The sequence below is a fragment of the Glandiceps talaboti genome, chromosome 7 (assembly GCF_964340395.1).
Source record: "Glandiceps talaboti chromosome 7, keGlaTala1.1, whole genome shotgun sequence".
Classification (NCBI taxonomy): Eukaryota; Metazoa; Hemichordata; class Enteropneusta; family Spengelidae; genus Glandiceps; species Glandiceps talaboti.
In genome coordinates this window covers 5,989,494-6,007,500 of record NC_135555.1, presented here as the reverse complement: position 1 = coordinate 6,007,500, position 18,007 = coordinate 5,989,494, and the positions used below count along the sequence as shown (strand labels likewise).

The following is an 18,007-nucleotide window of genomic DNA, read 5'->3' as shown; positions in this document are numbered from 1 at the left end:
CTTAGGGATGCCAAATATTGACACGTGTGTATCAGCTGATCACAACCGTGTTCGCTACATGACCTGTGCGTGCAAGGTCATTGGTTGACTTCTTCATTGAGAAGTATTCTACTGTTCGAGTTCTATCTCCAGTGGAAACAATTTGTCATTGTTGTTTTAGATCATTCTGCTTGAAGAAGTTGAACGAGCACATTGTTCAACATGTCTGAGGCAGACTTACAGTTTCGGCGGAGGCCGGGACTACGTAGAATTCACTCTACGAACGAAGCAGATGAGACAGTGCGAGAAGAGAAAAAAGAGAGGGCGATGCAACCAGACAAACCGTGAGTACACTGTGTTCGTATATGAACTGTAAATTTAACGGACAGCTGCTAACTTTTTTTCAGCCTGCTAGTGCTAGCCGTACGTTGCACCAAGCTTTTTACGTCCCTAGATCCTTCTCTTTATCACATTGTTATCATCAAATCTGAATCAAACTTAACAAGTTACAGTGTTATGCTATCTTAATAATCCGTCATAATTTTATATTTTATATTTGGCATTGACACCTGAGTAAAATGGCCATACACATACAAAATAACAATTTTCAAACTCCAATCACTTTGAGTTGAAGGGAGAGGGTGTTATATTCGTAAATTCAATAAAAATAATGATAATGTTTTGTAATCTATGAAGAAAAGAATTAGAAGATGGTGTAGGTAGTGAGCTGCCCTACTCTGGTATTACATTCGTAACATGTACATGTACTACACAACTTTTGAAATAGTTTCACTTCCAGCATAGGCCCAGCCAGTTCCGTTGTACAACTGTATTTTACCAAACTATTACACTGCTTTTACCCAACCCAATCCCAAGGTTATGTCTTTTCTGCAAGGCTGTCAGTGTCAATTCTTTGTGTATGAATGACTCTGTTAGGTCAATGTCACTGTGTGGTTTATTTTAAGTGTAATTATGTTTTTACAGCAAGGCTGTCAACCCCGGCTGTTAAACTCTTCCACAATGAATGACTCCATTAGTAATAATAGGTGAATGCAGTGTCACCATCTGGTTTTTGTTACAAAAATGTGTCTGTATCATAACAAGTTTCCTCTCACAATTATTTTTCTTTAAATCAAACTTTTATGTGACAATCAATTCATTAAAAAAAAAATATTTTTGAACTCAGCCCAGACAAATGTTACTTTATCATTATGTAAAAAAATAATTTGCTTCAAAACTGTCATTTCTTATACAAATTATGTTATTATTTAACATTTTATTTATTTTCTAAAGCATATATCTTCTATTATTAACAATGATAAAATAATCAATGACATTTTATAAGATACATTTTTTTTAAATACACTGTAAAATTAGCAGTGTTAAAATATTCCAATCTCAAAACATAAGAGAAAAGAACGAAAAGATATTTGATATGAAATAATCTGGTAGTTGTGAAATAAATGGCCGTCATCAATTAACTTTCTGACATGTAAATGCCATTGGTAGTATTACAGTGTACAGTTATATACCATAAATTTTAAATATATCTTGACATTTTATCTTGCAAGGACCCAACGAAAGACTAAAGTTCTTAGCCCTAACTAAGCTTTTCTATTAAACTTTCCGATCTGGTTGTTACTTATTATAACAACTAAAGTATATCTTATTACAAAATCAGAATATAAAATTAGTTGGTATTTTATATATTCCAGATACCACAAACCCCAGGACTCGTTACTGAGTTCTGCCAGTGGTTGGACAAACTACAGGGGTGTTTTAAACCTGTGTGTTCTGTTGTTGGTAAGTATGTACTTCTCAAATTACATGTTATGTGTGTATATGCACATAGGCGTAGACGTTCTATTCAAGACAGACAAAAGGTGAATGTCTGAACCGGATCATGCCATGGGGTCATTCGTCTGGGTGTCTATTTTCAAGTAATACTAATAATCTGAGGTTGTCAGTTGTATGCTTGACTACTTCATATTCATCATATACATGAAAACTTCACTCTAGGGATTTGACAGTAGTGGTTCATATTTCATTTATTTTCATTATTAATTTTAATTTAATATCAGTATCTATCAAATCAAATGGTAGATTTTTGAAAATAATACTGGTTTATTTTGAAGCAATAGGGCACCATTTATGATATAAAAAAAAAATTTATGGTGAGGAAGCAATATGCGTTGTCCAAAAATAGTGACAAATAAAATGTGACAATTTACAACTGAGTGTTCTTGACCATAAAATCAGTTTTTATGAAATAGATGCTAAAATAAAAATTATTTTAATTGAGGTGAGATCAGTCTGAAATGAGTGTAATAAAAGAATTAAACCATGCTAAAATTGATGTATTTTCCAATTTTAAACATGTTAGGTTTTTTGTTAGGTGGATGAAAACGGTTGCATCATTTAGATATTGACCCCATTGACAAATGAAGTCACAACAACAACCACTCCTAGTATGATATCAAATTTAGTGACGTTCACATTTCTGATGAGTTAGGAAGTGACTCAACTTGACTGTTTATCATCATGTCTACATCAGAGTCTACATCTAGATTATAAATGTAGTCAATTATTAACTAAACTTTATCATTAGGGATTGCTGACATAGATAACAAATGATCTTACTACTCAACAAGTGTCAACATAAAATATGTATGGCAGGGTAACCCTTCACATAGCATGTTTTAGACTATCTTATAGTCCTCAGAGCATTGCATAGCGAAAAAGGCTGTTTTGTATGTACTGATATATACTGCATAATTGTACTGTGGGCCCTCATCTACTACTACATATGGCTAATCATTTGTTGACATGTTACTGTAATGGCCCAGTCACAATAACATGGACTAGCAGTAACATGTCAACAAATGATTAGCCCTATGTAGTCAATGAGGACCCATAGTACAAGGATATTCTAGTACAATTATGCAGTGATATTGGTACATACAAAACAGCTAATAGCGATGCCCCCCCCCCCCCCACTGGTGAGAGAGTCTAATTATATACTATAAACTGTGACATTTTAGCCATGTTTAATATGCCTTCATATCTCTATCTTGAGGTCATCATTCATATCATTAGCTACTGCTCTGTGATAAGAGACTCATTGAATAAAGAAAAAAAAAAACAGGAAAAAACCCAGAATCACAGTTTGCTACGTTAATCTGGTTAAGTCTTCCAGCTATCATGGTTATAGAATTTTTACTCCCTCTGCTGTGACAGTCAAATTTTTAGCATTTACTGCATAATTTTTTATTGACTTCCATAAAAAATTCAGTCCATATTACCAGCCATGACTTTAGGATGAAATCTATATGTTGAGTATATTGAAAATTGGCTTTTATTTTGAATATATATATTAGGTCGTATGAGTAACATAATAATTTCAAATCTTGTAAATTTGATTTTATTTCCATACCTAGAAAAACAAAAATATAGTAAATATTGATATAAAAACATATGGATGAGGATTTGGTATTTATTTTCGAGTTTTAATTTATAAAATAATTTTAACATGGCTTCCTACTTGAAAACCACGTTGTAAGCCTATACAATTGCAAAAAGCCGATGTTGTTATTGTATGTACAGTAATGTATGTACAGAGATTTTACATATTTATTTTGTGCAAGTTATTGTATTGCAAACAAGGACTTGACATATGTTTTTCCACATTGATTTTTCAAGTAGGAAACCATGATAAAATTGTTTTATAAACTAAAAATCCAAAAAAATACCCAATACTCAGCCATATGGCCACTGCGGTTGTAGGGATGGTAGGTACAATAATCAACTGGATTAAAATGAACTCAGTAAATTAAATAACAGGCATACTCTGCCTCGATAAACCTTTCCCAATGGATAGATAGTTGCCTTGATAAACCTTTCCCAATCTATGGATAGTATGTTCAATGTAAGGGATAAAACTGTTACTGTAGTAACTTTGACATACTAATATATTTCATAAAATCTGGCTTTGTCCACAAAAATGATTTCAAACTGTCACCCTTCTCACCTCACATTGTACACATTTATTTGTACAGGGTTTATCTAATATCCGGCTTGTTCTGGAAAACTTCCTGAAGTAAGTTCCCATTTTTGTTATCATTGTAATTTTTGTCACAACGTGACTAATAAACAACATACATGTGTGAGTAATAATGAATGGTATACCACAACTATAGTACAGGTACCTGTAGAAATTGGAGATAGTGAAATCATCATGTTTCTCTATTTAAAGAGGAGTACCAGGGTGATACAAGGTCAAAGGTCAAAGGTTATATACCATCATTTAAATATTACCAGTGCTTGTGTATTTAGATAGATGGGTACAGCTTGTTTTGATGTATCTATATTTTCATATTCCTTCATTCATTCAACAAGGTATTATTGTTCATTTGCTCAGCTGTACCCATATATAGAATGTAATGTCAACAAACTGTAGCTGATACTGATTGGTAATAGATTAAAGATTTGGTTGAAATCATTTTATTTATTTTTCTAATTTACACAGATATGGTATCCTGATTGATCCAATGAAGATTTTTAATTTATTTGTTGGAGTTCATGATCCGTATAGTTGGCCTAATTTATCACTTGTATGCAGTAAGTATATTCACTGATTATAAGGCATTGGTATTGGCTGATAAATTGGGATGAAATGTAAATAGTAAAGAAACTTCCCTTGCAAGTTGTGAATTCCTGAAACGTATACAGCTAGTAAAATTGAATTGATTTCAAATTTAGATATTACATGAGAACTCAGAAACCAAAGCTTTGTTATGTAATCTCTCAGAAGACTTATGTCACTATTTTGTAATACTAGTATTAGCATATTGTGTACTACTACCATAAGGACATATACCAGTATTTATGTAACATGCATTGAAATTACAGTATACAAGCTGTAGTGTCTAAAAAGGCTACCTGTGTCTGGAAGTCAAGTCTAACTCTTACCAACAAGTCCAAATAACTTGTGCAACAACTTAACAAGTCTATACACTTCGTAATAGACTATCTGTAACTGGTTGCCATAGTTCTCTGCAAGGTCATCATTTCTGAAATCAGTCATTAAGTCTTTCTGCAATGACCATATCATGAGATATGAGATAGTGTGTTAGTCTATCTAATTATCCTCACCACCAGGGTACATTGGTTCATATGATTAATATCTCACTTGAATTGGGCTACAGTCGTAATAGTTTAAAGTTTATAATTGTTTTAAATAAATATCAAACTAATTTCCACAGTGCTGTTTGTCAAAAATATTTGTATTCCAAGAGTTTGGTTACTCAGCCTGTGAGATAAAATTGACTTCTGAAGTTCTAAAAGTTACAATATTTACATTCTGTCTCATGGTTTTCTCCTCCAATTCACAGCTGTTCATTAAGTAACAAAGTGTATTTGCTTAAAAAATTAAATTGTAACTTATGAGAAGAATTCTGTGAACATTTTGTTCAAATTATTCTATTAGTGCAAATAAATTATAGGGATACAGACTGATTCTATATTTTATTTATTATTTTTTTTTTGTCACAAAGTTATACGTGAATTTGACAAATGTGTAATCATACATGCGGTAGCTATCATCCCAGGATAATCCACTTCGCATCATTTCTATTACAGTACTAGTATCACCACAGATGTAATATGTTTTATATCAACCCAAATTCACAATTGAATTTCGGAAAATGGAAATAAGAAACTGAAACAGTGATACTCAAAAAATCAAAAATCAGTTGTATCAAACGAAACTAAATACATTGGTTTATTTCATACAACTGGTAAACATTGCTAATGTTATTGAAATTTGACCTTTTACATGCATACAGTGAAAACAGGAATTGGTCGTAATTTGTTGTTTTTCTTGTTTTCAGTTTCTAATATATTCATACTGGTGTCTCTTATTGTTGAGAAGTTGCTAGCTAAGGTGAGTAATATGAGGAAAAGGAAAATGAAAATAAATTTCTACAAAGTTTTCTAGTCTAGGCAATAATTTAGATAAAGTATATAAGGCTCCATCAATTAAATATTTTTTTTGCCGTCCTTGAATTTCCCCAAAACCTACCAGGCAGACAGGAAAAAAAAAAAACAGAAAAAAAATGACAATGCTAGCATGTCATGTAAAACTCATGTTCCTGTTGATTCATTTTCTGGTTGTACCTTAATCTACTACACTGGTTGTAAATGTCAAATTCCAAAGTTTGATTGTCTTAAAACAATTATTTAGATATGCGTAGTTATTCTGAAGATATCTGCATGGTCTTTCCATTTACATAGGATAAAATATGGTCTTTTGAGCACAACAAAATTAGTTAGTTTTTTTTCTAAAAGTTACGGAAAAAGTATCAGTACATGGACTGCAAACAGAATTTAAGTAAATGGCACCTAAGAAATAAAATTGTCATAGTGACTATGATGGCAATCTCCAGGTTTTACCAAGACAGAATCTTATTTCCATATTTTAGGTCCTTGTCTCCAGTATAGAAAAGAGTTCATGTTATTTACTTATTTTCATACCAACAGGGCATCATATCAGAGAGAATGGGTAAAATTCTTCATTTTCTAATTGGTGCCACAACATTGATATTTCCAGCTGTAGTAGTGTATACAAAAAGACCAAACCCAGGTAAGACAAACTTTGTGATTAGAACTGACTAAAAGCTAAAGTGTTCAGGTGTATTCCACAAAAATACTTTAGTCCTGATGTGAGACCATTTTTAATATATAATAAAACTCCTTGGCAACAATAACTCAACCCATACCAACAGCACAATCTAAATACTTTGGTTAAAGCATATTACTGGCGAGCAAATATACTAAAAGTTAGGAACATTTGTATTACCATGACGACACCAAACAAACAATTGTTACTGAAGTTCCTTTTGGCATAAAATGAGTAACAGATGCCTGCGAAAATGAACATTCAACAATGAATACTTTAATTCCTAGTAGCTATGACAACGTCATTGGAAACTGACAACTTGAAAGTTTGCTTCTTTTATACTATCCCAGTAATAACAGCATCATATATTTCAACCATCAAATTGTACAGTTACAGTGCATTTAGTGTACTTTTCAATTTAATTAGTCACCATATCCAGGAATCTGTTATAGCTTTAATGTTCATCTCTACCTTTGTATCAGTTGGTGCAGCCATTACCCTGGGTATCTACTCCATATTATTTCTAAAGTTGATTTCCTATGCCATGGTCAATAAATGGTGTCGGCAAAGAGAGCATGAGGACAGATCACAATGGAAACGACCCCGAAGGACACGTGTCAAGTCAGAAGGTAGGTACATGTATACAGGCTTTCAAAAATGGGAAACTATTTCTATGAAAAGGAATCATTAGTGTGAATGTCTCTAACTGATTAGCCATTCTGAAAACCCTGGGGGTATACTTGTGAGCAAGTTTGAATGGGAAATGAAAATCCAGGTTCCAACATTGTTGTCATCATTAACAAAGTGCATACAGTCTGTCATTTTGTCACCATTTTACTTAGTTTTTAGAACCCCAGTAATAGTGGAAATCTAATAAACTTACATTTTAAAAATATATTTCCATACCTCATAAATTAGGTGTTGAACTTTAGATAAAAAAAACACCCTAGGAACTGATACATTTTACCTAATGGTACTTTGATACCACCCTTTCCAAAAACACTGTATATTCTCTGGATGTGACCAACATCATTGGCAGATAGTATTGTTTTTTAACTCATTTTAAAAACAATATGTTATTATAGGTATAGTTAATTATCTTTCTGGATTGATTAAAGTTGCACAGTCTGAGTTTATAGGGGTTTTTTTTTGGTTAGTGTGGTTTACAAAATGCATACAACCTATTAGTCCTACTGTAATGTTAATTTTGATGCATGCCTTCAGTGGCTTCAAAACGGAATTGTCTGTCACTATTGTTAGTATGTATGCATCTGAAATTTTAATTCATACTTTGTTGATTGCATTCGCATATAATGCATTCGAAATTATCTCATACATACATTACACTCTTTGTCATAAAAGTTTAGCATTTGGGTGTTTGATACACACACAGCATTTGGGTGTTTGGGACAGAATCCTGATGAGGATTTTATGCAACAATTTACTCTAAAACAGTTTGAATCATTTGTGTATTATACCTAAATACACAAATGTATAATGTAGTAAGTAGAATACTAAGGGTACCCATGTATATGCAGCAAAATCTACCCCAAAATGTATAAATTCAGTTTATGCCCATTAATATATTACCTCAGTTGCAGCATTGCTTACTTTATGGAATTTGTGTTGTTTTTTCCATATTTTCTTCAGGTGGAATATGGATGGCAAATGGCAAGATGGAGACAAATGGTAAAACAACTGTATCCTATCCTGATAACTTGCATGTCAAAGGTAAGGACACCTTGTGTGTGTAATACATGATTTGTGTCAGTTTTGCATTGATCTGTTAGATGTGTGTGTTAGCTTGTGTGACATCATCCCTTACAGAGCCCCCTTTTTGCATTGAGATAAATAAACAATCAACAGACATGCACACTGTGTTCAAGTGAGTAACATTCCATAGAACAACATTGCTAATGTTTATCAGCTTGGTGGGTTCAGATGAGACCCCCTAGCCTAGCATAAAACAAAGTAATCTTTACCTTATTGGAATCTAGTTTTTGAAGCGACTATGTAGTTTTCGTCCGAATCACTAAGACGTCATCAGCTACATATGTAGTCACTCCAAAAGCTAGATTCCAATAAGGTAACTTTACTATTAATGCAGTATATACAAAATGGATTCAAGTGTCAATTTCTATGCTACAAAGTAATTTTTATTTACAACAAATGATATTCAGTGATTATATAAAGTACACCAAATCTTGACAAAATCTTGATTCCTAATTTCATGTTTTATTCATACATATTTGGTTACAGACCTGTACTACTTTGTATGTGCACCGACACTGAGTTATGAACTAAACTTCCCGCGATCCGAAAGAATTCGTAAAAGATTCCTAATTCGTCGGATCATTGAAATGGTAAGTATATACTACTATTTATAATAACTATGCAAACTAAAAGATTCCTCGTTGATGACACTCCTGGTTACCATCAGCCAAACTTGTTTGTAATGAGTGATCAACTCGAGTAAATGCGAGTTTTTTTGTCCTCAAAGTGTAGCTATAAAGATGATTAGAAGGACAATAGTTAACTGCTACCATGATTACTACTTATATGAACAACAACGTCACGCTAAGTTTCAGCCATGCATTGAATAAAAATTACCTGGAAACACTCTAAAACTATAACACTGAATACCTTTGCTGAGGATAACACAACTTGTGATATCTTTTGTCCAGAAGTATTGTTCATTCTGCATATTATGGTCGTTCATTTTTTTTATAACTGTTTCCCATTACAGGTATTCCTAATACAGATTATGCTTGGACTAATACAACAGGTAAGCTAGCATCAATTTAACATTTCACAGTTTGTGAAAATAGTAGCGAGGGAGGTTGGGTTTCACATCGATAAAAAGATGATTTTAGAGGAAAAGTTTGATATCAATCTAAAATGAACTCACTGTAATAGTTGAGCTACCCACTGCCCTCAACACAAACACCCGAAACCATTATTTTGCATCAAATGTCAATTTTATGAGAAGCCAAAGTAAACCACCCTATGATAATAATCGACAGTACAAAAATGATGTAGCAACTGTCAAGTTAATTTTACTTTCGCAACTATTTTTTTCCAGTGGATTGTTCCTACTGTTGCAAATGCTATGAAGCCATTCAGTGTAAGTATTACCTATACTATATATGAACTAGTTGGCGAACAGACAGACAGGGTGACAGAGAGAGAGGGAAAAAACAGACTGACATAGACATATTGGCAGACAGACAGACAGACAGACAGACAGACAAACAAACAAACAAACAGACAGACGGACGGACGGACGGACGGACGGACAGACTGACCAAGAGGGAATGAAACAGAATGACATGGATAGATTGAGAGACAGACAGACAGACAGTCAGTGGATGACAAATGGCTAGATAGGCAGACAAATATACAGACAGAGAAAAACAGATATGGAGGCATGCAAGAAGGCTGACAGGCACAGACAGACAGACAGACAGACAGGAATGGGGAAGAGACAGCCAGAGATAAGCAAGCACGTAGCCAGGCAGAGGGGTTGAAGGAACATAAAGTAATTTGAAATGCGAAGTTGATGACCAGAATTTGAAGTTATAATGTCGACTATATTGCCATAGTAACCATGTGTGCTTTGATATACTCAGGAAATGGACGTATCCAGGATGCTGGAGAGAGTCATGAAATTAGCAGTAAGTATTCAAAAATAAAATTCCTCATTGGAGGAAACTTCTTGATTGTACAAATGCGTCATTCAAGTATAAATTTCCTCATATAAACTTCTTTAATTGTGCATAGCTATAAGGCTTTCTTGTTAAATATTTATGTATGCATATGTGTAACATAGTATTAACATCTGTCTGTACATTTGTACTTATGTCACAAGTTTGAAGTATGTAGATAGTGATTTTGATTTTAATTTTCATATCATATACAATGTATCATCATGTTATAGATAAGAACGACAACCTTATATTGACTCATCTTTCTTTTCCAGGTACCCAATCATTTCATTTGGCTCATCTTTTTCTATTGGTTCTTCCATTCCTGTCTGAACGTCCTTGCCGAAGTGTTACGATTTGCCGACAGAGAGTTCTACAGAGATTGGTGGTAAGCATTGTACAATGTATAAATCAAACTCCTGCTCAGTTTATACTCCCTTCCGCTATCTTGGAGTCTGCTTCTTTCAATCCAGAGTGGAGATCTTTGTATTTTAAAAATTACAAATATTTATTGATAATTGAATTGGCTCAATGATGCAAACAATTTTATGACAAGTTTTGTTATACAAACATTTCAAAAAATTGTGCTGTGATGTGTTTGTTTGAATAGGAACTCAGAAAGCATTGGATCCTTTTGGCAAAATTGGAACATTCCAGTTCACAAGTGGGCAAATAGGTAAGTACATTTTTAGGTATAGCTGTTAAAATGTGTTACAAGATTGTGAAATTGCCTAAACCCAGTTTATTATTTCCCTATTGTTGTATTTTTATTTGTAATTAGTCTCTACCAGAAATGGATGGTTTTTTTTACAATATTGACTTGAGTAAACAGAACAATGTAGATGTCAATATTATTTCAAAACAAACAAATTAATATGACACACCATCAACCATCAAATTCTTGTATTTGTTGCTCTAGTGTTGATAGTTTACAATTATAGTGGCATTTTTTTCTTTTGTCACAAAATGTCAAATAACTGAGTTGTGTCAACATTTGGTTGTAGGCATGTGTACAAACCAATGTTGACAAAAGGATACAGCAGGCTGCAGGGACAGATTGCAGTATTTCTTATTTCCGCATTCTTCCATGAGGTAAGTCTGTGTTCTCTGTTGTAACCGTAACAACACCATATCAACTACTGAAATGACTGCAATAGTAAAGGCTGTCCTAGGAAATAAACATTCCATAATTACCATCCCTAGCAACCTTGGCATTGACCATAGCAACTGCATGACTGAAATAGTAATGGCTGTCCTGGAGAATAACATTCCATAAATCAACATCCCTAGCAACCTTGACAATGGGCATAGCAACAGCTTACATATATCTCTATTTGTTTCTGTAGAGTAATTGTAGCAACTTTAAGAATGATATAATTTCAGTTGTAATTCTAGACTTAAAGTGGTTTTTTTTTTTTTGATAAATTCAATTCTTACATGCCTGATTTTATCTTCTTACCTTAAAGTTCTTGGTGAGTGTTCCACTGCAGATGTTTAAACTGTGGGCCTTCATGGGTATGATGATGCAGGTAGGCAGCCATCTTTGATTTTTTTTTTTTTTGTGGTGTATCATTGTAAATGTCCCAGAGGAATTGTGACCTCCTGTAGAATTCTAGTACATCACTATGTAACATGGAAGTGTCATAATGTACAACACTGAATTATTTAGAGGAACTTCCTGATAATTTTGACAGTGGCATAAATCAAAGTATCTGATTTTGGATTATGTTTTCTCTGAAGTCATGTATTTGTAGTTATAACATTATACTGTCTTCCACCATCAGATATATTTCATATATTCAGTTTTTCACATATTTCTTGTCATCTTGTTTTACAGATTCCTCTGGCTATTGTGGTTGCTAAGGTCAATAAAATATCTCCAATGTATGCCAATATGATGGTATGGATGTCATTGATAATGGGTCAACCAGTTGCTATAATGATGTATGTACATGACTATATCGTACAGAATGCACTGGAAGCAAAGAATACCATGTAATCAATTGACAGACAGACAGGAAGGCAAGTCAGAGTGAACTACAATTTATACACTGCTGACTGAAATTACTGACAGGGACATTTACAGAATGGTGATTGAGAAAACTGCTTGCTGAAATCTGTGTGTATTGGAAGACTGGGTAAAGATATGGCATTGGAGTAAAGATTTTACAGTGGACAGCTGGTTCTGCTTTGCAGGAAATCATTGCATTGGGGACAGTGTGCATTGGGACTATCTGTATTGGAAATAGTCTGCATTGGAAGGTGGTCTGCATTACAGTAAAGCATGCTTATGAGAGGTGTTTGCGTTAGGAAATGATCTGCATTGCAGTAAAGATTGAATGAGGGAGGTGTCCAGATCTGGAGAGATTAGCAACACTAGAAGACTTTCTGCATTCCATTCCACAAACCAATGTGAAGACTGATGAAGGCATACTGCATGTTGTTTGGACTGTATACATCATGTGAACAGTATTTGAATTCCTGTCATAGTAGAAGCCAAGTTGTGTTGTACAGAATAAAATACTATAAACATAAGTCAGATATGATGTGACTTTTTGATAATCACACCAGTCCAAACATGTAATAATACCATGACAGAACCCCAAATCGTACAAGTACAAGTGTGGTACGTGTACTTAGGGTATTTGCATGAGTGCTTGCAGTACAGTTCTTCTTGGTCATACTTTCACAGACGTATAGCGAGTGAAAGTGTAGCAGAAAACACCACAATCGCAAGTGCAAATATCCCTGAGTACTCACACTAGTGACACTTATGCAGCATGAGTTTCTGTTATTGTTATTGTTACATATATGTCTATATGAAGCTGCAAATTTCTGTGAAATTCACACTGTGCAATCACGCAATTTTGTGTGCAAGGAACAATTGTACCCTCATTTGCCTATCATTTGCATGCAGGTATGCAATAATTTTTTTTGGTATTGCACTGCAGTGCAAGTACAAGTATTATGCGTGTACACATGTGCAAGTAATCAGTGGTACATATGTAATAACATATACTCTGAACTAAAACTTATCTTTTGAATTTGACTTGATGGCATTCAACAGTACTTCTAGAGGTTACTATATATGGCTTGAACTTGATTTCAGAATTTGACCTAAACAGTATAGTTACTGTACTTCTTATATATGAACACTGTTGATTTGAATTTTACTTTAAGACTCTACTAGTGATAGCCTGAAAGATCCATTCAGTTGGTCTGCCCATGTAACCACTCACGTAACCCACATATTACATAAGCATATAACATAAGGCAGAAACAACAACTTGATCTTTCAGGCTGCCTTAGTGATAGTACGTATATCAGTTGTATGGACGTTATTTTAATTTGTAAATGCCACTGCCACTATAATAGTGTTAGACTATAGTAACTGTTCTGAACTTCACTTTATTGACTTTTGAACTTGTCTTACTACTATCAACTCAATGGTAACAAAAACTCAATTTATTACGCAATCCAATGCAACCAGAAAATGAGTTATTTGACTCATAATTTTGAAACCTTAATTTTCAAATCATGGAACAAACTTTTTTTTGGAAAAATTATTCAATATCAAGACAATGTACCAATCTTGTGGCATTTGCCATGACAACAATGCTAGCCAATGCAATATATGGTTGTACAGTAAAATGTGACATTCCGTGTGTATCGTAGTGTAGAGGCTATCCATGGCTTTGATTCTCCATGCATGTCATGGAGAATCAATCATTCTAACAGTTGGGGGTTTACTCAGTTCATGAACAACTATTGTATTAATTCATGACTGCTCATTCCTCTAGACGTGGAAGGAGAATCAACGCCACGGATACCCTCTAGACTGTGTGTATCATAATTATTCCTTCAATGTATTATTAATGCAGACCTTGTGCCATAAAGTAATTATTTGAAGAAAACTGTACAAGGGTCCTAATATGTACAGTACTTACCCTGCCTGGCAGAGATACTTTACCAGTAAAGACCAACTTAACACCAATGAGGGTTTCACTATGAAATTACTTAAAATAAATTATATATATATATATATACATTATAAATGAAAGTGGTCAGTTGGTTTTCTACTAAATAACCAACTTTCTAGTCTTAATATTATACTATTAAAACCAATGCTTTACTACAGAATGTTTCATTTCAATTAAACATATACAGAAGAACATGAGTTTGAGGCAGTGTACAGCAACTGAAACATGAACTGAAATATCCATGCCTTCATGAGTCACACTGTGGTTATTAATACCAACTCTGGTAATGGCTGTTTAAGGGTCTTCATTGCCACATACATATGACTTGGTTTGTTTTCATTTTGGAATGACTTATTTCAGTCACATTTTCTTGTTTCTTAAACAACCCTGTCAATACAGACACCTATAAAAACTGAGAATTTATTAGGTTTTCATATATACAAGTTTTGTTATTTTGGAACACAATTGTAGTACTCAGGATAATAGCAAAGTTCCGTGACACATGACAAATTGTTGCCATGGTAACAATAAATGAAAAAAATTTGCCATGGTAACAATAAATGAAAAAAAAAAATAATGTCAAATTCTGTTTCTTGCCATTCAGTAGTGCCAATTGATTACTACCCTACATACAGTTGTTGACTTGTGACAGAATGTAGAGATTTTTCTTTTAGTAGTGTAGAATATTTTTTGAGAAACAGGTTTTTTATTTATTTATTTGATGGATGTATCTCAATTATAAATAATTGGTGATATATTATTATTATTCTTCTGAACTAGAAAAACATTCCTAATGGAGTTTGATGTGATGGGAAATTACAATCATGAAAATTTCACAATTTTTTTACAATTGTTCTGTAATTTACAACATTTCTAATAATTGGTTTAAAACTTTAGAATATTTTTTCAACTCAATTTAAACATCTCTTTGAACCCCAACCCCTCCCCAAACATTTGATGCACCTTGTTTCTGTTTTAGATCAAGTTATAGTGTATTTCTTACACAATGTCAGACCTAAAGTGACTTTAAGTTAACAAGTGTTATCTGTTCATCATGGCAATGTAATGTGAGCAGATTTCTCAAGCTTCCTAAGTTCCTTAACTTCTTGCTGTTCAAGGTTATCATGCAAATAACCAAAAATATTCATCAGCTTGGGAGATCAAGCTGTTAATTTATGTTAATATATGTTAATTTATGATACAATCATTGTTCTATGTAAAACAACTGTACACTGTATAGAAGTACTTATAAAAGAATTGTTTATTTTTATACTCAATAAGGTGAAGAGTTTTTGATGAAATTGTAGAGGGAATGTAATTGTCATATTTAGTAAATTGGTGTAATTCTTATTTCTATACTTTATATAGGACTGTTGTAATGTCATAATTTGTTGATTTATTTGAGTGGTGTCATGAGGTACCTAGTTTGTATTTGGAGTAGCATAGTGAGGGTAGTACGAGTATTGAGTTAACATGCTATTGCATCACTTTGTCTTGTATTCTGTACTTTATTTTGTCATACTATGTATCACAACTCATGTTATTGCGCCATAAAATGACAGTTATGCCAAAGTCCAATACTACACATCACATTACATCATTCTATATATTACGTACAGTCACCTTTGATATGATGGTATATCTCTATTACTGTATGTCACATAATACACTATGGCTATCCACAGACCATATCAAGTACAATAACTACACTAACACTGTCAGGATATCACAAAACAGGGTATAACCATTATATCAATACAGCACTAAATGTAATACATCACATCACACATCACATCACATCACATAATATAAATCATGTGATATTATTGGCTTATTGATATTAGCAATAAGTTCTCAATATGGCTACTACCAGTACAAACAATACTTTGCCAGCTACCGTGTACCTTCAGCCCAAAGACTTTTCTGTCTGTCAGCTCTCTGGCTTGACAATATTGTTCACCATAAGCCAGTATGTTGAGACAGATAGCCAAGTCTATGTGTCTACTTACCTTACCTTCAGCTCAGACACTTTGCTATCTGTTGGCTGTCTGGCTTCACCATGAGCCAGTATGTTCAAATAGTCTCTGTGCCTACTTTTAACCCAAAGAGTTATATGTCTGGCTTGACTTTGTTATTCACCAGTATATTGAGACAGATAGCCAAGTCTCTGTGCCTAGCTAATGTGCTATTTCACTTTCTAATACTGCAGTAAGTTTACATGGATGCTAGCCAATATGCAGGTGATTACTTATTTCAAAGAAGTTATAAATATTATCAAATATTACAGTAAATTTGCTTGTAAATAAAATGAAAATAAAATTTATATTAGAGAGATGCAGTCTAAATCTGTTGTATTTTTTCTTATCTTTGCATGAGTTTGTTAAATATAGTCTTTTCATTGTTTCATCATATTGCAATTGAACAAAACGGGGGAGGGGCAGAGAGTGGGGCAGGAGGTAGAAAATGCAATGTTTAGTGTATAACATGACAGTGATGAACATGAGGCCATCCAAATCTTTTTACTATCACAACATACTACAACTGAACAAATTGTGGGGTGGGGAGGGGGCATATCAAAACATACAGCTGATCTTTTGTTAATGGCTTTGTTTGTTAAACCATAAAGGGGAGGTATACATTGTTTCTATGGTTACTGTAATTGTATAACAATAACAACTGTTAACAGAAGTTGTAAAGCAAGGCCAGTATGTCGCTTCAGCCTAGGTTCTGATAGATGCCATCTCTGTACTGCTAAGTGAAAGTGAACGAGACAACACATTTTATCTTATTTAACATCCAAGTTTATCAAACATAGTGAATTCACAAAGTATACTTCCCTTTAGTGGCACAAAAGGGTTGAGTTAGTTTATGGTGCTTAGAGAGATTGAACAGAATATACAGTAAGCGCCATAAACAGACAAGGGAGGGTTGTGTTAGTTTGCTAATTAGGAAAAAGAAAATATGCTCAAGTTAGTAAACTCATGAAAATTTTCTTATGAAATTACAAAATATCAACTAACAAAAGGTTACTTCATTTTAAGAGAACTTAGAAATGTAGTGTAATATATTTCACATTACCAAAGATTTCAATAAAAACACACAACATTATTATCTCTGGTTTCACTGTTCGTCATTTATTGCATTCTATCAAGGGCACTAAGATCCCTAATTCTGTCAAGTACATATTAATTAAACAGTTTGAAAAATTGAAATATACAAAAAAATATCCAATGACGAGACCTTAGAGTACTTTTTATCATATGAATAAATTGTAAATCCTGTGTAAGTCAACCCTGTAAGTTAGTACGGGGTAAGTTTCTAAAAATGAAAATAATCAAAAAAAGATATCTTTATACAGAGTGTATATGATACATACATGTCATTTTATATTTTAAGTCTAGTATTCATAATTTCTACTCCAAAATATTTCCACAAAAGATATGAAAATTTGTGACACCTGAGAAAATTTTACTGGTAAGTACCAGCGGACTATATCAACCTTGTTTGTTCGTCCATGACAGTCATTAAATGTATGTATAACGTCTTTTCATATTTATCAGGTACCCAAATTTTTTCTCAAAAATATAAAAGTATGTAACACCTGAGAAAGTTGTATTGGTTTTAGCCAGTCGAGTGTCAGCCTCATTTGTTGGTTGACTAGTATACAG

The 18,007-nt window shown here is 33.4% G+C and overlaps 2 protein-coding genes across 2 annotated transcripts in view; one reads left to right on the top strand and one right to left on the bottom strand.

Moving 5' to 3' along the window:
* Positions 1 to 18,007, bottom strand: part of LOC144438298 (epithelial splicing regulatory protein 1-like) — a 143,871-nt gene that overhangs the window by 50,891 nt on the left and 74,973 nt on the right. The window lies entirely within an intron of this gene.
* Positions 125 to 13,256, top strand: LOC144437700 (diacylglycerol O-acyltransferase 1-like). Its single transcript, XM_078126705.1, has 17 exons — positions 125 to 323; positions 1,695 to 1,782; positions 4,035 to 4,075; positions 4,505 to 4,596; positions 5,868 to 5,920; positions 6,517 to 6,619; positions 7,138 to 7,284; positions 8,306 to 8,386; positions 8,915 to 9,018; positions 9,402 to 9,440; positions 9,738 to 9,779; positions 10,285 to 10,329; positions 10,635 to 10,747; positions 10,970 to 11,035; positions 11,364 to 11,451; positions 11,826 to 11,888; positions 12,197 to 13,256. Exons 1-17 carry the CDS (start codon positions 202 to 204, stop codon positions 12,356 to 12,358), a joined length of 1,449 nt encoding a protein of 482 aa, XP_077982831.1. The 5' UTR covers positions 125 to 201; the 3' UTR covers positions 12,359 to 13,256.